Source organism: Strix aluco, chromosome 5 (genome assembly GCF_031877795.1).
Source record: "Strix aluco isolate bStrAlu1 chromosome 5, bStrAlu1.hap1, whole genome shotgun sequence".
In the NCBI taxonomy this organism is placed as follows: domain Eukaryota; kingdom Metazoa; phylum Chordata; class Aves; order Strigiformes; family Strigidae; genus Strix; species Strix aluco.
In genome coordinates this window covers 54,678,746-54,703,902 of record NC_133935.1, presented here as the reverse complement: position 1 = coordinate 54,703,902, position 25,157 = coordinate 54,678,746, and the positions used below count along the sequence as shown (strand labels likewise).

Sequence of the window (25,157 nt, the reverse complement as noted above, 5' to 3'; positions counted from 1 at the left end):
ACATAATAACCTCCTCCATAACTCAAGCTTCAAGGATAAAAATAAGGTCACTCTCAACCTAACAGAGAGCAGGAACATTATGGAACTGGACTCCTCTAGCAACTTCTAAGTGTCTACACACAGTTGCAGATACAATCTGGAAAAAAAAAAAAAAAAAGGCATGGATATGTTGAAACATTATCTCCTGGTAGAACCAACAGTTAGCTCCTAATTCTCTTCCAAGCCAAGGGCAGAACTGATGCCAGCACACAGAAATGCAGGCAGGCAGGGAACAGACTACACCAGTAGACATACAGTCAGTACAGAAGGTATAAAATGAACACTCATGTTGCCCCTTATGCAGGTGAGATAATGAAAACTCTGAGAACAAAACATGGATTTCCCAATAAAAAGAAGACATCACTGTAAAAATTTCAGGAATTAAGAACTGCTGAGAGAGGATGCAGACATTCAATGACGCTGCAATAAGCAAGGAAATCTTCCTACACAAAGCTGTGCAAAAATTGTGGACACGGGATTTTGTTTTAACTGTGATTAACACAGTTTTGAGATCCACAGGCAATCTCTTTTGTTCTTCCATTTGGTAAACTAACAAATATATCTACCTTCTAAAGGTTTGATGATTGTTAGAGAAAACGTGTATCAAAATGAAAAAGAAAATAATAGCCATTAGGAGAATTATTAGGAGAATAATTTATGGTTTACTAATAATCTATAGAGGCAGTAGCAAAATGTAATTAGAAAAGCAAGTGGAATGACAGCTGGAACAGTACTGCCTTCAGCTTGAACTAACACCATGACACAAACACAGGGAAGTGAAAGTGAGTAATTTTCACTTCATTTTTTACAATATACTGTGCTTGCTATTCCACTTTTCTAGGTTTGGTTAACTGTCTGGACTTAAATGGCTCTGGCTCAGTCTCGGGAGTTTCAGAAGATCGGACAAGCCTCAGCACTGACAAACTGGTAAGGGTGGAGATGCAAAGTCTGACCACAGTGAGGCTTCTTGAGCTGTCTATGAGGCTGTCCCAGAGGTTTCCAAAGGTTTGGAAGACTCTTTGAGAAAGTAAGCTAGGCATTAACAAACACACCTGGATTTTAAAAATTGATTTGTAGCGACAAAAATACTCTACACTTCTCTGTACACTCGGGATTACTAATCTTTTGAGAGAGAAAAGATGGTGACCTTGGTTCCTAAATTAGGACTTAGTCCCTAACTGCATCATACTGCAGTCATCAACCAAGAATCTCATTACGGAAAAGTTTCACGGGGACCTCATCAGCAGAATCACTGGTTTCTTGTCCACACCAGTCCAGCCCACCCATCACAAGGAGAGCAGCAGTCAAAGATGTCCTATTACTAACATCACTGCTGCTTCTCCCAACAGCTCCAAGGTGCTCATCTGTGCTGCAAAAGGCAAACAGCTCTTGGAGTGAACAATAAACTGCAATGAGAAATACAGTACAACAGCAGAACCTACTTCCCCTTTACTAACATCCATGATCTCTGTGGTTGTTTAATCAATACCAGCCTACTTCATTTTAGCCCCCCAAAAAACACACATGCTTTGGGTCAAATGGATTTAACTTCACAGGGAGATGATACGTGCTTAGGTTTACTATATTTGACATACAGAAAAGAAAATGCTAACCTGAAAAAAAAGGTTTTTACATTTCCGTAGATCACTTTGTGCGTGCACAATCATTGCAAAGGCAACAGCCAGGGCCACTGTAAGATCAGCTGCTCTGCTTGGAAACCAGCCAGACAGCGATTCCTTATGTACTAAGGCTGAGCCTATCTTCATACGAGGAAGAAATCTGTCTCAGATGCCCCAGAGGAATTTGAGACAGAAAACAGCGATGGTTTTGACGTCTTCTCTGCTGCCCAGCTCTGATCTATTGTAACTGCTGGGTAAGAGTTGAGAGTCAGCAGATCTGCTCAGCTGCGGAGCTGCTACCAACTGTCCCAGCAAAGGGCACGTGGCCTGCACGAACCTGCGTAGGACCTGCTCTTCAGGCCACAACAGACCAGCGCAGGGAAGACTGTGGAAGTAGAAGTCAGGATGTACAGCAAAAAGCTGGAGATTTAGGAGGTGAAACACCAGGTGGTCCTGGTGGATGCAACAGCAGTCTTTGAGAAGAGGAAGGTATGGCCCTTCCAGCTAATGGCCAGTGCTAGCAATGCCAAAGCCTTTCATGGCTCTCTCACTCATTTGGCATCCCTGCTCACACAGCAAATGCATACAGTAGCTGCCCACTCTTACTCCAGGCAACTAATAAAAACCGACGTCATTTTACAACATGTAGACAAAGTTAAAGGCAAGATAACATGTCTGCTGCTTATGAATTTATTGTAGTTTGGGGTTTTTTTAAAACTTTACTACGCACATTTACAGATATACTGTTAAAACAGTTTTGCATGACTTTGATCTGCACTAAGAAGAAAAGGAAAAGCAATAAAATTAAAGAGGATATGTACTTAAATAAATTAGAATCCTTATCTCCATTATATATAAAAATCTTTATCTGAAGATTTTTGATACAAAAGTTCTGCTTTTTTGTTAGGTATAATTACATAAAATACAAAAAAAAGAGATCCTAATCAGTAGACCCTATTCATTGCAAACGATGACTACAATAGCAGTAAGCAATTCTGCTGGGTGTAGATTATGAAGATGTAAAAGCAATTCATGCTGCATACCCACCACATTCAGCAATGCGTTATTTGCTATTTTCCACGGTATGATGACTGGGCAGTCAGGAGTGCGAGTCTTATTCTTCTATTTGGAAGTAACACTTGAATTGTTCTGAAACATTAACTAGGAGTTTTTACTGCTTGGTGCATCCTCTAGAACAATATGGCATCAAAATATCCCCAGATGGATTCTAAATGCCAAGTAGCAACTGCACTCTACCTGTAAAAACCTAGTCCCCACCTCTCACTTACACTACTGCTTGGCCTTATTGGCTTTTCCCTGACTATCTAGAGCTCTGCCTAGGCAAGAGATGAATGGCAGTTTTATGCTAAATAAAGGGAGTGATAAATTAAAAAAAAATGGTCTTTACTCTTCTGGGTAAATTGGTAGCACTTAGTGCACAGTGGGCAGGAAAGCCACCAGTTCAGTTTCTGTCCCTTTCTTCTGCTGAATAAAGTTTTAGAGCCAGACAAGAATTTTCTGACGTAGGTTATTTTTGTTCGAAAATGCTGATCCATTCACTAAAATCAAATCTTTTGACAGAAACACACATTCTCACAGAAAGGCTTTTGGGGTCCAGGATTAAATGCTATTTAAAATGAAAGAGAGAGCAAATCTAAGACTCTCAGATAGACTTTCTCAAATAGTCTTTAATGTTGCAGTTATTACCTAGTTGAAAGCAGAGATCCCAAGTGAAGAGAGGTCAAAATCAGAAGAGGGTATTTCCCATATCAATACAGAGTGCACAAACAATGGGACAGTAAAACCAGTCTCTCAGGTCGACCTGATGAGGCTCTTCCATTACATAGGATTCATCAACCAAAAAGAGTAAGTCAGGTACAAGAACAACCTAAATTCAGTAAGTTGATCTCAAGTCCTATACCTATACTAATCAATAAAGCCAGCAATGCCCATTCCCTGGCCCTGAAGACAAATATTAACAGTGGTGTTCCACTACAACTCAAACCCATATGGGTGCTCTCTCCCACTTTTTCCCTGAAATGGGTGGGGTTTTTCCACACTACCTGTTGGGAACAGGTCCTGGCCAATGCTACCCCACAAACAGTGCCCTGACATCACCTGCAAGGGTGCTAATTGCAGGAGACAAAAGCACGCCAAGAAAGATGCTAACAATTATGCAGAATGGACAACAGTAAGCCAGTGTTGCAGCCTGGGCCTGGGCACTCTTTCATTTACTAGCATAGCCCTGTTCAGGCACTGCCAACAAAGCTGTTTTACTGCATTGAGGGCGGGGGGGCGGGGGGGGGGAAGAGAATGGCACTCCTCAGGACACTTTTCTCAGATGGAAAAGAACCAAGTTCAAGTCCCTGCTCCAAATCAGGCAGAGCAGAGATTAATGGGGCAAAGAAAACGCCTCTGAAGCACCCCAGCCAGCAAGCTACTGAACATTCTGGCATTTACATCTTTTCTGCTGTTTATTTTCCTCCACCACTAAAAAGGTCAACCACTTCAGCTTTATTCCAGCATGACATTGCTCATCGTACTGGACAGCTATGGAGGACAGATGGGGGGGAAGAAAGTGTATTCCTGATGTGCACAGGAGATGGAGGCCCATGCTGGGACATGCACTGAGGAACACCTCCCACGTTGGGATGTTCACAGAACAGCCAGGTGACAGATGACTGGAAAGGCAGAGAGACACCATTCACACATATTCACCTGCACAAACTACAAGCTACTGCACAGCATTGCAGCTTCTCTCCAGCCAGAAAGAAATCACAGCACAAGGTAGCAGCTAGGAGAGTAAGGTTGCAACGCCCTAATGTGGAGGAGGAGGAGGCTACGAAACAAACGTAAGTGAGGCTGTTCAAATCCTTTTCATCTCTGTCCCCTTCAATGTCTGTACCCGATACAAACTAACAAAGCATGTGAGACAAAAATGTACGTCAATAAGATATTGTTTCTATCAACATCTTGTAGCCCCTCATCTGATTTCAGTGATCTGGAACCCTCCGCTGGCTTTGAAGGCAAGAATTTGCCTCTCACCTGAGAGATCTCTCCGCTCACCTCCCAAAATTTGAGCTCAACTATGCACCTAAATCAGGAAGGCAAAATCTTGCCTTCCCCACCTGCAGAGCCTGCATAACTTCTGCTGAGTTTAGCGCTATGATCCAAGAGCCCCTGGTCATCACAGGAGCAAGATATGCTGGACCCTCTAATGTTACTGCTGATGGCAAGGCGAGGCTCCCAGTCAGCCTTCCCGCAGTGCTTGCTGGAGCTCAGCAGGAGCTATGAAGCAGGAGCTGAGTTCCCACCAAGCTCCTTGAAGCACTCCAAGAAGACCTATTCTCCCAAAAGGTCGTAGCTTGGTCTTGGAAAAATTCAAACCTGGTACTATTGCACATTGTCCATGCCATCCCTGTTCAAGCTGTGAATATGAAATCAAATTCCCAAACTAGGAAATACTTTTTGAAACACAATTACTGCCTTTGAGCAATTGTTCTCATTCCTCCCATCTCTCTCAATAACCCTATTTATCAATATACTTATTTCCATTTTGTTCTATCACACAGCCCCATTAATATCAATCTTGCCTTCCTGAAGCTTCTTCCTCTACTAAAAATCAAGGAGTGAAGAACTTTTTCAGATCAAACACTGTAAAAACAAATGGCATAAACCATCCCTTTCACTCCCTTTCTTGACAAAGGTTCTCCACGGAGAGCAAAAGGACTGCAAATACAGTAAACAACTTTCCAATATATATATATTCATAAAAGCAAAAGCCAGTTTCAGCCTAACTTCTCCTGTTTCCTACCCTGACAGAATACAGCTTTCTTTGTTATTTATTTGTTAATAGAAGCCCCTTCAAATAACAGTAGAAGAATAACCGTATCTGTCAAAACTCACACTTCAGCTGTTTCAGTGGTGGTTTACAGTGTTATAGGCAGGGACAAATCTTTTGTCTCATACTCAAGCAGGTCTGTCACTAGTCTCAACTCAAATTACAGGATCCGGGCTCATATGAGCATTTTGTAACACGTTCTTGACCAAATCACCCTGGATTAGTTGGCACTGCTATGGTTTACATCAGCAGACAGGCTGGCCTCACTTGATTTAACAGAAGTTACAGAAACGTGTTTTTAAGGTGGGTGCATTACAAGAATTTACATCCTATTGGAACTTTTTTCTTTTTTTTTCGTCATGAAGCATAAACTAAACCAAAGCAAAAAAACCCAGGCAATAGTGACAAGGCATCAATCAATTTAATAGCACCTCTTATAACAAACACTTAAAGAAACTGGTCATTCCCAACATTATGAAGACTTTAAACTGAGTGTAACACAAAACTACTGCTTTACAAATATTTCCATCTAGCCACACACTCGGGAATAGTAGTTAATCTTCCAAACCAATAGAAACAGGGAACTTTTCTCTCTTTTGGGATAGAGGAAAGAGCCCAGCCAAGCTGTCAGTGTCTACATGGAGAATCCTTTGTCCCACAGAATCTTCTCACACACTAGAAAAGTGGTGAATGAATGAAAGAAAATACTTTTTTTGACACTTTTGATGAAACATACAAACTGCATGAAAAAAAAAAAAAAGAAGGCTAACAACAGAGGAGTTTTAAGTTGCTAGAGGAAGCCAATCCAAAAGCAATTGATTGTTATGAACAAATTTAGAGGGTTCATAACTATTGTCAGACCAGTAAGAAACATCAACAAAGATTTACAACCAAAAAACCAAAATACAGAACATCACAAACCTCTACTTCTCCAGCAAAAAACAACACGGAGTGGTTTAAAAATAAGCTACTACTTCTTTTGGCACAGGGAACAACCACGTACATCTTTAACGTTTGAAAATTAATCCAATGTTATTCTTACCTAACATCTGCTCTGAAAGTTATTGATGGGGAGGGGGAGAGCACCCCTCAAACAAAACCAACATAACTCTACAGTATTGGCTTAAGTGGTAAATATTGAAAGTTTTTCACTGCATAATGTGTTTCCAGCAGATTTTGTGGTATCGGAGAGGAGACCATGCTGCAGTCCAAAAATACTGACACTCATACATCAAAAGCAGGGAACATGCAGTTCCACCTCTATTTTAATACAATGGTCAAATGATAGAACAAAATTCATTCACCAGGAGTTCACCTCTGGCAACTTACCTCCTTGTAAGCCTAAATCAGTAAGAGAGAAATTGTCACAGATAATTTCCTCTTAGATACTGAAAGAGGGCTGAAACTGTGTACAGTACAACCCATTTGACAGCAGATAATCACAGGACACCAGCAGCTGTGAAAACAAATGCTAAGTAAGGCAGAAACTGAATAAATTATTAGAGATACACAATTAAGTGTAGGGAATGTCTGTCCATAATATTCTATTGATTTTGCTGCTCTGTTTCAGGACATAAAAAGCATTAACTGGGAGGAAAGCATGGTTAAACTACAATTCTTTAAGGGCCCTAACACACAGTATCTCAAGAGATACAAATATAACATTAGTTGCATAAAACCATCTAACCATGACGGAAGGAAAAAGCTTTATTACATCTCTCCACTGTTGCCAATTAAATGAAAATATATGATGGAATAGTGAGACCAAACATATATTACAACCCCATCGCAGAATAAAATCATCTCTCTGCTGATTCTTCCATCAAGAAGAAGGTGAGACAAATTCAGAAGTGAAATGAGGAGGAAAATGCAGCTTAAACTAAAGGCTGAGAGCAAGCACACAGCAATCAGTGTTTAACAGTGCTTCCACTCAGACTTCAGGTGTCACTTCATTGAACACTATTCCAAATATTTACCTTGTTATTGTAAAGTACAGTGCATTTTAGGCAGGGCACTCTAGGTGGTCAAGGTGATGTTCTCATATATTTTCCAGATATATGCCATACATAAATATGCCCAGAAATATGCATTCACCTGCGTGAAACTCATCTGAACCATTACTGATCTGTAATTTCGAACCGCTGACACCACAAGAGTTTTCTTGAAGGTATCACTTCCAAGCTGTAACCAAAACTACCACTGCCTGCGCTCCCTGGCTGCTCTAGTCAGTGGGGAAAAAAGCACTCTCTGTGGAAGAGTATGTGCAAATTAGAAAAGGATAGTTACAGGTATCCTTCAGATTCTTCCATTTTAAGATCAGTTTTAAAAGATTTGAATGTATTAAAAACTAGAGAAAAGCATAATCATTATAAAAGGCAAAGGCAACTTTGATAACTAGGAAAAGAAAAGTAAAAGCAATTAAAAGAGTAGAAAAAGATTACTATATCTGCAGAAAATCCTTTCAGGAGCTACTTTCTGTGGTGACAGCAACAGCCCAGCCTCACCAAATGCCCAAACCTCAGATTTACATGGACAACTTCTGCATCTATCTGATAGCCTGGGGACAGTATTCACCACATGACTTTAGAGGGGAAACTTTGGGAGAGCAGTCCTGTCAACTTCTTAAAGACTCAAAGCCTTAAGTAGTTACATGACTGTATCTCAGTGCAAGTATTAATTTTTGATGTTCCTCAAAAGGGAACCAGCAAAAAAAGAACAAAAAACCCCTCATAAAACTAAACACAGACTGAATCAGTAAACTCTGAATCATGTAAACTATTTTAAGTATCTAGTCTTAAAGAAAATTATAAAGTAACCAGTATTTAGAAAACGTCCTCAATTGTAAATTAGCATATTTGCACCAAAGTCCCTAGACCCATGCAAAGAAAGGATGAGTTTTTACTCTGATTTGTTTTAAAAATGCATAAAATACTTCCCAAGCCACTGAGCAAATGAACATAACTTTTTCCACTTTTTAAACAAACTTTTTGATTTTCTTGTACCCTAGAAATTCTTTTACACTAGAACCATTAGTTGTTATGAAAACTCTGTAAAATCAAACATATGAAAAGTTAACTTGTGTGATAACTGATTATATTCTTCAGTTACTGCCACCTCCAGCCTTCCTCACTACCATTCCAATCCTTACTGCAGAAATGTAAGAGCTAGTACTGACTTTTCTAAATTAACAAGGTGTGATTCTATCCCACAAGGCAGCAGTTCAACACTAGTGCAACTTTTCTGACATCAGAGCTGTACAAGGCTAAAGCTGGTGCAAAGGAGTGGAGTCAGGTCTGGCATTGCTACTTCTCTTACCAACTATGATGAATGCTGTGACACACAGTTCACAAGAAGTTGTTTAAGAACTAAAGGACTGTTACAGACAAGTCCCTCGTCAGAAGTGGCAAGGTCAGAGAGACAGAAATCCAGCACTGAAGGAGTAGTGATTTAATGTAACCCATCCAAATGCTTCCTTTTAACTTCTACATTCTCTTGTCTTTATCATTCATCATAAAAGAAAATGAAAACCGTAAGAGATACTATAGGACACTCAGGAGATGCTAGCCAAATTCCAGAATTATCCACACCTAGGTCAGCCCTCATTTTAGCACAATTAAATTGAACAAGCACTACCATGGCACACAGACATCTTTCTGTACATCCTAGCACAGAACAGACCAGAATGTGTTTATTAAAAGCTTAAGAGCACATCTAAGTTAATAGCCACAAGTTCTTCCTGGCCATACTATTGTTGAGACTGATTTTACACCTGCTAAAGGTAGCAAAGATTTTCCCTGACTGTAAGGGGATCAGATTAGGCCTAACAGTTTTAAAACAAATTCTTCAAGTTTCTTTTTAAATAGATTACATAATACTCTCCCAACAAAAGCAATGAAATATTCATAAATAGATTGTTCTTTAGCTGTTTCATCCAAAGCTGATCCGATGAGTGACTCTACTTGCCTAAACAACCTAGAAGGCTTACAGGGACACCCCAAAAACAAACATAAAGCATAAATCCCTATAGAAAAATTCTAAACATTAGGCATCATTTAAGAGACCATAGTAAAATAAAGAGGTCACATTGGCTAAAACGGTGCTGGTTTTTTTTCAGCAAGGCGTGAATTGGGTATTATCTTCATTTTTCACACCTCTAACATTATAACATTAGGAGTACTAAAAATTTCCACAGCTAAGAGAAAAAGGGTCTCAAAAACACTCAGCATTGCCACTAAATTATGCATCCACAGTTAAAATACACATAATGCAGGCCTTGATTTCAGCTAGAAACCTTGACAAATGCTTTCCATTGCAGTTAAGACAGTTTAGATTCTGATATGCAAATAAACAGAAGACAGTGAAAATGTAACAATAAAACCTGCAAATATTTAAGGTATGAGACAAATTTCTTTAAAAAGTATAAATGTTATCAATCTATTGTTAAAAATCTGATCACCCATCCCTAAAAATATAATATAAAATAACAGGATTTTCAGAGTCCTGTCTGTCACCCTTTTACAACCCTATTTTATATAGGCATAGGAGATGACATGGATGAATCAGATTCAAATGAGATGAGAAGCAGCATTATGTTTGTACGGCCACGTGACCTGGACATCAGGCACTGCTCTAACATTTCCTTGTCTTTGCTCTGGCTGAATAGAATCAATTTAATGCATTCTTATTCACATAAGACCAATGGCAGGTCTACTTGCCCAGCTTTACTCACTTCAAGAATTAATTATTTTCCCAAACAATATCTCAAATTCTTCTGTAACCCGTCAATGAAAGTTCACTGCACATTATTTTTTGTACATTTATCATTCTTTATGTTCACTAAGTGGCAGTGTTTTCTCCCAGCTGGCCACTCTCCAAGTTAATGTTTGCTGAGTTTTCCTCAATTATACACTACATATTTTTTCTACCTTCTATGACATGTCTCTTTCTTCATGCCATTCCTGAGGCCAGGAAAGGTTTTCTAGCAAACACTGCCTCCTTTCGGAAAGGCTATGGCTAGTCTCTTTTCCAGAGTCTGGAGAGTTTTACATTGATGACCTCTCTGCCCACCTCTGCAGCTATTTTGGCACATGAAGGTTTCATCTACAATTTTGAAATTTCAAATATTGTTGCATTAGCCCTATCAGTAGCCCAACCAATCCATGTTCTTCCTACAAATGTAGAAACAAGCTTTGTCAGGGCACAGCTGGCTCTGCAGACCTACTCTCTCGTTTGAGACAGAATAAACTTTTCCATCTGTGATTATTTGCACATATGGTGGTACCGTCTGAGTTCGAAACTCAATAATCACAGCTGCCCAGTTCTGTCCCTTGCAAATTGCTCACTTCTGCAGATGAGAAGCAGGTAACAATTAATAGAGAAGCCCCTTGGCTTTTCTATGATACAACATCTGTAAACATCATCCAGGAGGCATTCAACCACCCTCTTGCAACGTTTAAAGATGCTTTTATAAACTTGGCATAATGATCCTTGGGAATGTTTTCCCTTTTTTAATTCCTCTACTTGCTTGATTTGTGTTTTGGTTTATTTTTTTTTCTCTTAAATACGTGCAGAAGATGGGGCCTCTGGGAAATAGAATGAAAGTAGAATTGGAGCATCTTCCAGCACAAAATAATTGTTGCCATGCCTGCTAATGAAAAGGTGCACACTCATGTAAAAGAAACAGACATTTTGCTTTGCTTGAACATCTGCTTTACCTTTTTTTTTACTATTTTCTAGGGAGACCATCAAGAAAGAATTTTGGGATTGTACACAGGAAAAAAAAAGGACTATGAACCTAAAGCAGAGATCATCTGTTGCTTGTGCTAATGACAGCTTAGAAAGTGCACATTTTAAAACTCCTTTTTACTCTGTCACAGAATCATATGGTGGTTATCTTTAATATCTATTACTCAGACAGATATATAAAGAATATCTTATTTCTCTAGCAGTCGTTATCTATCAAAGGTCATTATCTTATCCTTAAATGCTCCATGTCATTCACTTTAGTTTTTTTAAGGCTGACAACATTTTGAATAAAGTGCTCTGCCATTCATGGGAGGTGTAAGACCATAAATGTAGGATTTTTTTGCTTCTTTTTAAACTGTTTGCAGTGTTAAAAACCAACTGGTGGAGAGGTGGATGTACAGGGCCAGGCTTTGTGAATCAGTGTAGCTATATTGACGTGACAGTTTTACACCAGCTGAGCATCTGGTCCTTACAGTTATGAACAAGAGAGAACTGGCTTCTCACGCCCTTGGTGGCAAGGGACATTTAAAGAGTAACAGCTGTTCCACTCTCCCTTGGCTGATTTGGACTTGTGAATTTTTATGAATCTGCACAATACACATACCCAAACACTATAAATATTTGCATGTCTTATGAGGAGCAGCTGAGGGAACTGGGGGTGTTTAGTCTAGAGAAGAGGAGGCTGAGGGGAGACCTCATCGCCCTCTACAACTACCTGAAAGGAGGTTGCAGAGAGCTGGAGATGAGTCTCTTTAACCAAGTAACAAGTGATAGGACAAGAGGGAATGGCGTCAAGTTGTGCCAGGGAAGGTTTAGACTGGATATTAGGAAGCATTTCTTCACAGAAGGGGTTGTTAGGCGTTGGAATGGGCTGCCCAGAGCAGTGGTGGAGTCCCCATCCCTGGAGGTGTTTAAGAGTCGGGTTGACATAGTGCTGAGGGATATGGTGTAGTTGGGAACTGTCAGTGTGAGGTTAATGGTTGGACTAGGTGATCTTCAAGGTCTTTTCCAACCTAGATGATTCTGTGAAATGACCTGCTACACAACAATTTTGCCCTAATTTATGTTCAATTTTTGACTGCATAAATACATCCACTTTCATTAACTAGCAGGTAGCAGTACTTACCTGTGATCTAAATGATGAATAGAGAGAATAACCCCTGAATTCAAATGGGCTTGTTTTAAGGTCACCAGGATTGTGAATTCATATTTATTTCTTAACTTCTGAAAAAAGATTTCAGCTGTTTCTGGAGATGCCTTGACACTTCTTGTAGTATCTAAAAAAAAAAAAAAAAAAAAATTCACAGAAAAACCACTCAGTATAAAATCTTATTTTACTTTACATCCTCAACTTAAAGAGCTTACAGAATAACAAGCTACTCCTGAGTAGCACAACTGAACAGATAGGCAAAAGCAGGGTCCAAAGTATTTCAAACATCAGCTTTTACATGCAATAGGAGCCGTTTCAATGAAAGAGAACACATTTTCTAGGACACCCATTCTATTTTGGATGGGGGGGGGTTGGTTTGCTTTTCAGGCAAGGTCATAACTCTTCTACTTTCTCCATGGATGGCCAGATGGTACCTTCAATATCTCATCCAAAATATGGACTCACTAGCAGTAAAGCTCAGAGTGACAACAGGGGATGTGAGCCTAAGCTGTGAAGCACAACCTGAGCAACTTTTTAATGACTTCTACAAAAATGTTATGCTTGATAGCTATGCACAATTAATTTAAAATAAAACAAAACAAACAATAAAAAAAAACCCTGAAGAGCAGCATCTCTTTAAGGACAATTTACTCAGCTTTAAGTAATAGTTAAAAAATTAACTTAACTCACCATCTTTCAAAATATATTGTAACTAATTAATCACTATATACTCCAGTTGTGCAGTATGTTGCTGCTGCTTCTTGCACAGGATGCCATGAACATTTGTTGGAGTAACTGCACACACACACAAAGATTTTGCTTTTAAAAACCCCCACACAACCAAGACTGAAGCAATGTTTCTGCTGAATTTGCACGGAACATGCGTAGAAAATAAAAAGGCCCAACCTTAAGCCCTCTAGAGAGATAATTTACAAAATAAGATGTCAAATGTGAGAAAAACAATTCCCAAGGTTTTCCATATAAGTTATACTAGCAAATAATTAATATATATTTTTAATGCACAAAATTAATTCATTAGCATGCATAATCCACTGTGTAAGAACTAAATCAATTCACAAGCTTCTTGTCATTGCAATTTGACCATCCTGCTCTAGCTCAGGGACACTAATTCAGGGACAGCAACAGCAGCAGCCCAGAGCTAACTGCAATAGAAACTGTGACTTTCTTTTGACAGCACTGGACCTGAGCTCTCAAGTAAGCTTACACTGATGTACTTAAAAACAGGTTTATTCTTTAAGCTGTACCTATGAAGTTGCTACTCTTTATTAACAGCAAACAGTTTATTGCGGTTTATGGACCAGCAATATTTTTTCATATGTGTTTAAGAAATACAATAACCTGTACAACCCCGAAGTCCTAACCAAGCTCCTGCAGAGTGTCACACCAGGCTGAATTTGATTCATTTTTTACAAAGGAGAATCCAAAAGACAAAAAATTAGGGGGAAAAAATAGAAAGAAAAGATAATTCAAAGCTTTCTTTTGTGAAACATCACGTCTTTTCTACTGTGGATTGCATAACTCCCTCACTGTAGCAGACATTCATGGTATTTTAATGGAATTGTTAATAAATCATAAAGCAACTCAAATACAATTACATCAAAGTGTTCATTTTTAGCCAAGGGACACTAACAGAGTGGAATGACATAGGTTTGCATGCTGGAAGATAGTTTTAACTGCATTAACAACTTCTAGCAATATAAACAATCTACTCCCAAGAGACAGAGCAGAGGAAGGACACACAAGGAACATATTCTGTAATCACGATCACAGCATCTTCAAGCACTGCAGTCCTCAGCAGCAACTTTCCTACCAAGATACAGAAGAACACAGGAAAATACAGATGTGGAACCCACTCAGAAGCCTATAGAGTCCAATTCCAAGACGCAAAGCATGTCCTCCAACACTGTTTGCAGTGGGGGGAGCCAGGTTTCTCAGCTTAGAAAGCCCAGCCAACATCCTTTTCTACTGCAGGTTCATTATCATCAGAGCATTTACAGAGTGTGGTTTTGAGCCCACAAACACATTACAAGTTTGCACTGAAAAGTGTTTACACTGAAATCTCATTTTGATTAATGACAGCAGATCTAAGGAGGTATCATCAAACTATACTTGCGTAGTCAAAAGAGTGCCTGCCCTGGGGGGGAAAACTTCCCTGCCTGAAGGGCTTGCAGCCTCAGAAGCCTCAGTCAGGAAGAGCAGTGCAACTTAAACTGAATACAAGTAGGACAACAAAACCCAGAGCAAGTGGAGACCACCAGAATGGAGGAAGTCATGTTGCTTGCATATTAATAATTTTTACTACTTTGTAACAATACTCTTGTCCCTCCAACAACCTTTTATACTTCTTTAAAACTTTCTTGGAAGAGATATTTCACTTTGATTTCAGTAGATTATGAGATTATAGAAACCAAGCCTATAGGGTATACACCATGAACACCCCATGCTTTTTCAGCCACATTAATTCACGGAGATTCCCTCTCACCTGAAATATTGCAGGAGTTGCTAAGCGGAAAGGGAAGGGTGGAGAAAAAGGGCTATGAGGATGATTTCCACATCATCATCTCTCAGCTCCCAGCCCTGTACAGGGCTGATAAAGTACACACCCATGTGAACATGATAGTGAAGAAGCTGCATAGGTCCTTCATCCAACAGCTTCTGTGTCTGGTCACTCCAGTCTCACTCTGATTTAGAGAGTGAGTGCACAGAAATCTATAGAGGCATTAAGGTACTGAACAGACACCATCAATTTCCATGGAGTTGGACACACAATATTTATGGTTTAATAGGGCAGCAGGAAAAGGTAGGAGGTATACATATCAATGTGAATTCAATGGGAAGATAGGAGAATGGAAGAGGGTTGGAGGGGAAAGAAGTCAAGCAAGACAAAAAAGAGAAAATCATGTCAGAATTGTGGGAAATAGCAGAATTGCAGAAAATTTCCTGGCTGTTCTTGTTCTGCTCCCATTAACTCCAATGCACTTCTTTCAGGTTTCCCTCAAGACAATGAAATGGTAGTAAGAAGGAAGATGAGAAATGCAGAACAACTACCTTCTTCCAAGAATCCAGATTTTCCCTGCACAGCTCCAAACCCTGGAAGATGCTGGGGTGCCTCTCTCTCCCCATTACCCTCCAGTTTATCCCTCTACATCGTTCCTTGTTTTAACTGCTATCACACCCTCCGAGTGGAAATCATAACGGCTCTATGCTGAAAGTGGAAAACAGACCACGGAGACTACGCTTAACAAAAATAAAGTCCACAGCTTTTCAATTAGAAAGAAATATTAACTTCTATCAAATTCCTATGATAATCTCATTAGCAACCAATGAAAGAAAGTATATGCAAAACATCCCTACCATTATACAAGGTCAGTTCCAATCACATATAGATAATTATCTCCCCCTCCTACATGCACTTTTATTCTAACTGGAGCTATTGGGATGCAAACACTGTGCTTCAGATGGCCTGTGCTTTAGCAAGGAAACAAACCCTCAATGTTGCACAGAGCTCTCCAGAGCTCCCCCCCTCCCCATTCTCATTGCTGTGCTGACAGGTGGGGGAAACACAGAACTGCCTCCACGCCTGAAAGAGAGCAATCCTTTTTGAGGTCTAGTCATGTCACCCGTGTGAATCATTACCGGATCACTAGGCTGGACGAGAGTTTTCCATACTTTTATCTATAAAACCTCATAATCATTCATCATGGCCTTGGACTATCCTCTCGAATACAGACAAAAGTATCAAGACCAGATTAGATCATGCTGGAAGCCTATATATTATCGTCACATTAATTGCTAGAATATAAAACTGCCAAAACATATGGCCATTCAGTTTCGGTATTGCAAACCGGTTGGTTCATACTTGCTGTACCAAACAGCTACAGAGACTTTCAAATTATTACTACTCTGATGAAGGACAGCACCCTTTGCTCAGGGCAGGCACCAGGTGGATTTCTTTAAGACCTCTGAAAGGTCCTTGATCCATTAGATCCATTCTTTTTACACTAACACAACAGTGCAAATCCCTCATTCCAATTGCCTTTGAACACTAGCAGTAGTTGCTTGACAGATCACCAGCTGTGCTCAATAAATACTGATTCAGGCTTGTTCTTGACATTTGGCTTCTAGTAATCATTTTAAGACCCAAGGAAAATACTTTACTGGAACTGGACTTCTTCCATAATAACTTAGAAAATCAAACTGGTATATCTCAGATAATAATTTGTGGTTTCTCAACAGTTACATAAAAATCCCATACTGTGAACATTTCTAATACACAAAACCAAAGGCATAAATCTTTTGATATTAGAGTGTAAAAATAAGGAGAACTATTAGTTTGAATGAGAAACTTGTCTCTAGCCATGATACCTATACATTGGGTTTACTTTCCTAGAATACTGCATATGTTTGGTTTAATCACACCATGACACCTCACAAACCCATACTGTCAACACTCTGTCTTTAAATTATAGAAGAATGAAGTTCAAAGTGACAATGAAAGAAACAAAAATCCAAACTCAAAGCATGTTGCACTCCTTGTTCAAGTCAAAGGTTATAGCACAGAAATGCCCTTAGAATCACAGAATCATAGAATCATTTAGGTTGGAAAAGACCTTTATCATTGAGTCCAACCATTAACCTAACACTGCCAAGTCCACCACTAAACCATGTCCCTAAGCACCACATCTACACATCTTTTAAATACCTCCAGGGATGGTGACTCAACCACTTCCCTGGGCAGCCTGTTCCAATGCTTGATAACCCTTTCAGGGAAGAAATTTTTCCTCATACCCAATCTAGACCTCCCCTTGACACAACTTGAGGCCATCTCCTCTCATTCTATTGCTTGTTATGCAGGAGAAGAGGCCAACACCCACCTTGCTACAACCTCCTTTCAGGTAGTTGTAGAGAGCAACAAGGTCTCCCCTGAGCCTCCTTTTCTCCAGGCTAAACAACACCCATTCCCTCAGCTGCTCCTCATAAGACTTGTTCTCTAGATCCTTCACCAGCTTTGTCGCCCTTTGGACACAGTCCAGCACCTCAATGTCTTTCTTGTAGTGAGGGGCCCAAAACTGAACACAGTATTCAAGCTGCAGCCTCACCAGTGCCAAGTACAGGGGGACAATCACTTCCCTAGTCCTGCTGGCCACACTATTTCTGATACAAGTCAGGATGCTGTTGGCCTTCTTGGGCACACTGCTGGCTAATATTCAGCTGGCTCTCGACAAACACCCCCAGGTCCTTTTCCTCCGAGCAGCTTTCAGCCACTCTTCCCCAAGTCTGTAGCATTGCATGGGGCTGTTGTGACCCAAATGCAGGACCTGGCACTGGGCTGAGGTCAATTGTATGAGATTCAACAAGGCCCAATGATCCAGCCTGTCCAGATGCCCCTGTAGAGCCTTCCTACTCTCAAGCAGATCAACACTCCCACACAACTTGGTGTTGTGAAGAAATAATAATGCTCATGTGGTAACACATGTGGCTGGTTTGAGACATGCAAGTTAGCAAAAGTACTGAAAACAACAGAACAGACTGGGTGAAGGAGGCTGGAGGAAGTCAGAATTAACTTGTACCATGGTTGCAATGATAACAATTTACAAGGACACAGATAAACAGTAGGTGGTGGAGAACCTTCAGCTGCAACATCTAGTTATGAGGGGATCAGCTGGCCACAGGTGCAGAAAACCAAGTCTCTCAAGATCTAGCATTGAAAAGCAATCTGAAAACCTAGTGAAGAAAACCAATAACCATAAGACCTGTAGGAACTCAGCTCTTCAGAGGACAAACTTAGTCACTGCCTCTACCCTGTGCTTGCAACAGCCCTCACAACTAGGACACATTTTCCCCTCTCAGAGACAATCTGCAGTCACAGCTTTGCAGCAAACACCAAAGCCACATAATGTGTTTCCTGGAGGTGTCAAGTGCAGACATTGTCATTTCAGTCATGCTCATGAGATGGTAATTACTGCACTATAACCAAGACAGTAAGTCTAACTTTCAACAGGACTCACTCAACGGGTCCAAAGGCACTTCCACCAGCCTAAACAGATACTGCAGAAAGGCAGTTCTACCTTTTGCTCTGCCACCAGCTTTTAATTTCTTCTCATCTCTACAGTGACAACTGCATTCATGCAGACATGAGGAACTGTGAGAGACAAAAAACCATGCTTGCAAGAAACTAAGAAAAACAGCCTAAAAAAGCGAAAGTTGAGGCTGATCTAAGGAATGCCTCAAACACTCGCAAGACGAAACTATGAGTCACAGGGTGGATAGTGTGGAGGTCGAAGCTGATCAGGCTGCCGGAATAACACAGTATGCAGCTGGAGGAGGGAGCCCTGTGGAGACAGGACGGCTCTGCTCTGGTGCACCTGGCCAAATTTCAAGGGCCATCTGTCCAGTGAATGACCTTTGCTTCATTATCATCGAAATGCATATTAAAGTTAACACCCCTCAATATGTTAACGAAGACTAACATGATCATGCTAATTACATCATCCCATGAAACACCTTACCCCTCCCCATACATGGGATACGTAGGTATGTGGGTTGACCTAGTGGATGGACCCAAGGAAAGTTTGTATAAATCAAGGGGGGGGAAAGAAAGGGGGGGGCCCTGGAGAGGGCAGTGAAGCGAAGAAGACGGATGCCCCCTGGAACCCTCGCTGGCGGGATCGATGCAGAAACCCAGACCGGTGATCTGTATTCCCCTATTCCCTCTATCTCCCTCTTTTCCTTTTTCCATTAAGAAATGCAAGGCATATTGTATTGCTTGCCACAGCTTGCTATATACTTAGCCAATTATCGTGTGTTCAATTAGTACATTGTGGGTAGTTATTAAATGTTTGGACTTTGAGACTTGTCTCACAGTTGTCTGCTCCACCGGCGATTTGTGAATCTGAGTCACTTGTCTCCCTCAGCTGAGCAGGACGTGACAGGAACCATATCAGATAACCAATCCAGCTTTAACTAACCCACCCCACCCCCCCCAAAAAAGGTGGTGGAAGCAACCATGAACAAATTACTGGAGGTAATAAAGAAATTTTCCATACAGAGCACCAGCAGCATACTAAATCATACAGTGGAAAGACTACATGCAAATACAGTTTAGGACAAGCCATTCATTACAGATGTTTTCCAGTCCATAATAAAAACAAGCAGTTATTGGATAACTTGTCTTAAGAAAGGATGTGCTCTTGAGTTTCTGAAGTGCATCTAAAGTTAAACAGACAGTATGAAATGAATTATAAAACAAACTCTTGCAGAAGAGTCTTTGAAGGAGGCATTGTAATTAATTGAGCTCCACAGTTTGTTTCATGCGCACATAATCAGCTTTTAATAGCAGCATCTATAAATCAATTCTGCATCTGACTGTAGGTTTGCTGAACTTTCCAAATTAAATTATAGTGGTTTGTGAGAAAAAGGAGAAGGGCTGCAGGCTGAAGAGTCTGGAAAATATAAAAGGGCTAGTTCAATTTTGTTTCGTTTTTCTACAGTAGTTGGCATCAGTGTCACAAGCATATAGGCACATGGTGTCACTTCCCCATATTAAAATTTTTGGCTGATCTTTTTCTTAACTAGGGATTTCACAGAGCCTATAAAGGGCAACAATAACTGAAACTGTTTACTTTATATTGTTCTTTTGTTTAAGTAACCAATGTGGGCTAAGCTGCTTCCAGCAAACATGACAGCATTCAAAGCCAATCCAAAAGCAGAATCTTTGCAAGCTTGAAAGGGTGCAGCAGGTTTTTAAGCAGAGCACAGTGCATTCAAATTCAGGAGTTGCATTCCTGTAGTGAAACCTGAAGATAGAAGTAAAACAATCTTTATTAGACCAAAACCCTGCTAGATGTGTTATGCTTTAGATACTTCATTGGGAAGGTTGATTGGTTTGCTGCTTTTTTGCATACACCTGACTCTTTATTTGAACTGACACATAAGATACTGGTTGATAAAATGTTTTGAGCTGCTTTTGGTATACATTTGTTCATTTCCTCCTCATAGATTCCCAATTGTTTCAGAGAGAATAGCAAAACAGGAGCAGCTACAGTCTTCCAAACCCACATGAGCCTGACTTGGTTTCTCGAAGGCTGTAGGAAGGATGTCTGCAGGAGTCTGGGGGAAGGTGCTGCAGTTCCACCTAAAGTTTAAAAGACTACAAGATATAGGGTAAACACTGACCCTGTAAGACTCCCACCAGGGCCATTTCCAAATGGTATGTGTGACCTGCAGGATGCAGGAGCATTGCCCAGTTCCCAAGTCTGGATGAACACCAGGACTACAATCTAATTATCTATCAAGATCCAAGAGGGTACATCTAGACCTTTATGTACCCAAGTGCTCCTCATAAACTGGGTACAAAGTGGTCTCACCAGAAGAAAAAAAAAAACAAACACTCATGAATGTTGAGAGCAAGGACACCAGTAAATCTCCCAAGTTGAATGATCAGGACCATGGGATACCCTACAGACTGTTTAGGGGGGATACCCCCATGAACTGCCCTTGTAGTTTAGACAGCACCACACAGTGGCCACCAATTCATGAAGCACAACAAAGATGCAAGGGCTATTGATGGATCAGTAACCGTGGTAACACCTGTGAAAGCTCAGGCCAGATTTAGGACCTCTAAATTCAAAAAGGTGCTGGGGACATCAGCCCAGCTGAAGTGCATCTATACCAATGCACACAGCATGGGTAACAAACAGGAGGAGCTTGAAACCATGATGAAACAGGAAAATTATGATGTAGTGACTATCACAGAAACATGGTGGGATGTCTCCCATGACTGGGGTGTGCCAAGTGATGGCTACAAGCTCTTTAGAAGGGATAGACAAGGAAGGAGAGGTGGTGGGGTGGTACTGTATGTTAGGGACTGTTATGATTGCTTTGAGTACAAGTGTAGTGAAGACAGGGTGGAGTGTCTTTGCATTAGAATCAGGTGGAAGGCCAACAGGGCAGATGTCATACTGGGAGTCACTGGTGGCCAGCCAACCAGGACAGAAAGGTGGATGAAATATTCCATAGGCACTTTAAGAGAAATCTCACAATTGCTTGCCCTTGTTCTTGTGGAAGACTTTAACTTCCCAGACATCTGCTGGAAATACAACACAGCAGAGCGGGACCGGTCCCAGACATTCCTGGAATGTGTGGGAGATAACTTCCTGATGCAGCTGGTGAGTGAACCAACCAGAGAAGGTGCCCTGCTGGACCTCTTCTTTGTGAAGAGAGGAGGACTGGTGGATGATGTGGTGGTCGGAGGCCAACTAGGGCACAGTGATCATGAAATAATAGAGTTCTCTATTCTTAGAGAGGCCAAGAGAGGGGGCAGCAGAACTGACATCCTGGACTTCCAAAGGGCTGACTTTGACTTGTTTAGGCACCTGCTTGACAGGATCCCTTGGGAGATGGTCCTGAAGGTTATAGGGGTCCAGGAAGGCTGGGCACTCTTTAAGAAGAAAGTCCTAATGACTCAGGAGCCGGCTGTCCCCAGATGCTGTAAGAGAAGCCGGCGACAGAGAAGGCCACCCTGGCTGAACAGGGAGCTTTGGCTGCAACTCAGGGAGAAAAGGAGAGTTTACGGCCTTTGGAAGAAGGGGCTAGCCACTCACAGTGATTACAAAGATGCTGTGAGGCTATGCGGGGCAGAAATCAGGAGGTCTAAAGCCCAGCTAGAAATTAATCTGGCTTCAGCAGACAAAGATAACAAGAAATGTTTCTATAATTACGTCAACAGCAAAAGAAAGACCAGGGAGAGCCTCCATCCCCTGCTAGATGCAGGAGGAAACATGGTTAACAAGCAACAAGGAAAAGGCTCAGGTGCTTAATGTCTTCTTTGCCTCAGTCTTTAATAACAAGACTAGTTGTACTGAAGGAATTCAGCCTCTTCAGCCAGAAGACAGAAACTGGGAGAACGACCCCCCCACAATCCAGGAGGAGATAGTCAGTGACCTACTGCATCACATCAACACACACAAGTCTATGGGACTGGATGGGATACACCTGAGGGTGCTGAAGGAGCTGGCTGGGGTGCTCGCCAAGCCGCTTTCCATCATTTACCAGCAGTCCTGGCTGACCGGGGAGGTCCCGACAGATTGGAAATCGGCCAAGGTGACACCCATCTATAAGAAGGGTCAGAAGGACGATCCAGCAAATTACAGGCCTGTCAGCTTGACGTCGGTGCCAGGGAAGGTGATGGAGCAGATCATCCTGAGTACCATCATACAACACATGCAGGACCAGATGATCAGGCCCAGTCAGCATGGGTTTATGAAAGGCAGGTCCTGCCTGACAAACCTGATCTCCTTCTACGACAGGGTAACCTGCTTATTGGATGAGGGAAAGGCTGTGGATGTTGTCTACCTTGACTTCAGTAAGGCCTTTGACACCATTTCCCACAGCATTCTCCTGGCAAAACTGGCTGCTTGTGGCTTGGATGGGCACACGCTTTGCTGGGTAAAAAACTGGCTGGATGGCCAGACCCAAAGAGTTGTGGTGAACAGAGTTAAATCCAGTTGGCAGCTGGTCACGAGTGGTGTCCCCCAGGGCTCGGTTTTGGGGCCACTCCTGTTTAACATCTTTATTGATGATCTAGACGAGGGGATCGAGTGCACCCTCAGTAAGTTTGCAGATGACACCAAGTTGGGTGGGAGTGTTGATCTGCTCAAGGGTAGGGAGGCTCTGCAGAGAGATCGGGACAGGCTGGAGCGATGGGCTCAGGCCAACTGGATGAGCTTCAATAAGGCCAAATGCCGGGTGCTGCACCTGGGCCACAACAACCCCCAGCAGCGCTACAGGCTTGGGGAGGAGTGGCTGGAGAGCTGCCAGCCAGAGAGGGACCTGGGGGTGTTGATTGACAGCCAGCTGAACATGAGCCAGCAGTGTGCCCAGGTGGCCAAGAAGGCCAATGGCATCCTGGCTTGTATCAGCAATAGCATGGCCAGCAGGGACAGGGAAGTGATCTTACCCCTGTACTCGGCACTGGTGAGGCCGCACCTCGATTACTGTGTTCGGTTTTGGGCCCCTCACTACAAAAAGGACATTGAATTACTCGAGTGTGTCCAAAGAAGGGCAACGAAGCTGGTGAAGGGTCTGGAGCACAGGTCTTATGAGGAGTAGCTGATGGAACTGGGATTGTTTAGTCTGGAGAAGAGAAGCTGAGGGGAGACCTCATCGCCCTCTACAGCTACCTGAAAGGAGGTTGCAGAGAGCTGGGGATGAGTCTCTTTAACCAAGTAACAAGCGATAGGACAAGAGGGAATGGCCTCAAGTTGCGCCAGGGAAGGTTTAGACTAGATATTAGGAAGCATTTCTTTACACAACGGGTTGTCAGGCATTAGAATGTGCTGCCCAGGGCAGTGGTGGTCTCCCCATCCCTGGAGGTGTTTAAGAGTTGGGTTGACACAGCGCTTAGGGATATGGTGTAGTGGGGAACAGTCAGTGTTAGGTTAATGGTTGGACTAGGTGATCTTCAAGGTCTTTTCCAACCTAGATGATTCTATGATTCTAATTCTGTATGCTTCTCTTCTTTTTTCCCATTAAAGAAACAGCTCAACAAGGATGCATGCAGAAAGAACTGCAATGGATGTGAAGGAGAAGAGGAGGAGGGCAAAACACACTTCAGCTGAAACTAAACAATCAAAACAAAAACTGACTTGAAGCCAAATCATTAAATCAAATAAAAAGAAGGGGGAAAATGTCAGTTCGTTCTTGCAGCATTTGGGGAGGTTCCAATTGCCTTTGCTTTGTAGCTTTCCCCATTCTGAATGTCAAGTACACCTTTGGTGTGTCATCCAGCAAGAGCTTTTCTCCAGCTCAAACCATTGCAAAATCCTACAAGTCACAACTGACTGACACAGGAGACTAGAAGAAGGACCTGTCTCCAAACACACACATTTTTCCCCTGATTATATTGACTGTTCACACTTACATCCTCAAGAAGTGTTAATCATATCACTTCTGGCCAAAACTCTGGCTCACTTACAAGCTACATACTTGTGTGTTTAAAGTCATTCTGGCACAGCTGAGAACACAAATCCACAGTGGGAAAATAGGGGAAAAAGGTACTGAGAGCCTGGATACATACACTTGAATACAGCTGCAACGTTTCTGATCTGAAATAACCAAACCATTATTAAGGACCTAGCTTGCTTGCGTAATCAGTAGTTTATGTATTTGCATAAGTAACCATGATTTCATTCAAAGTGCTTTGTAATGTTTTCTTCTCCATGGTCAAAGTCCCCAGGGGATTTTTGCTTGGTTTGTTAAGCTTGTTTGCTTTTTTAATTTTTTTTAAGCTAAAGGAACATTAAAGATTGTCAACTATGGAAATAAAGTTAAAATAGACCATATTTAATAGCAGAAAACCCTTCTACCCAATATGATAGAATGAGATAGTTGAGCAGCAGCAAGCCCTTAACCATTTCTGCCAGCTCCTGCCACTGACTTAGATGACTCTTTAGAAAAGAGTTTGCAAATCCAAGACTGTCTGGGGCAAACTACAGCTGTAATACATTATTCATACACTGTAAATTGACAATAATACCACTGAAATCTGTCCAGAAGCATTCTGCAAAAGAGATGATACAATGCTATTTTGAGAGTGATTATACTAGTGGCTGGGTTAAGCTTCTGAGCTTATGTACTGGCTGCTTCTAGAAACCAAGGAAAGTCACAGCAAGCTGAATCTCTCTAATGCTCAGCTTACCTTCCCACAGCCCAACTACTGACTTCCCTTGCTGAAACAGTCTCC

At 41.5% G+C, this 25,157-nt stretch overlaps 1 protein-coding gene across 3 annotated transcripts in view; it reads right to left on the bottom strand.

Moving 5' to 3' along the window:
* Positions 1-25,157, bottom strand: part of NELL2 (neural EGFL like 2) — a 160,834-nt gene that overhangs the window by 121,346 nt on the left and 14,331 nt on the right. For all 3 annotated transcript variants that reach the window (XM_074827403.1, XM_074827406.1, XM_074827405.1), the window contains exon 3: positions 12,371-12,521. In XM_074827403.1, the coding sequence (XP_074683504.1) occupies positions 12,371-12,521 (151 nt within the window). The remainder of the gene's footprint in view (positions 1-12,370; positions 12,522-25,157) is intronic.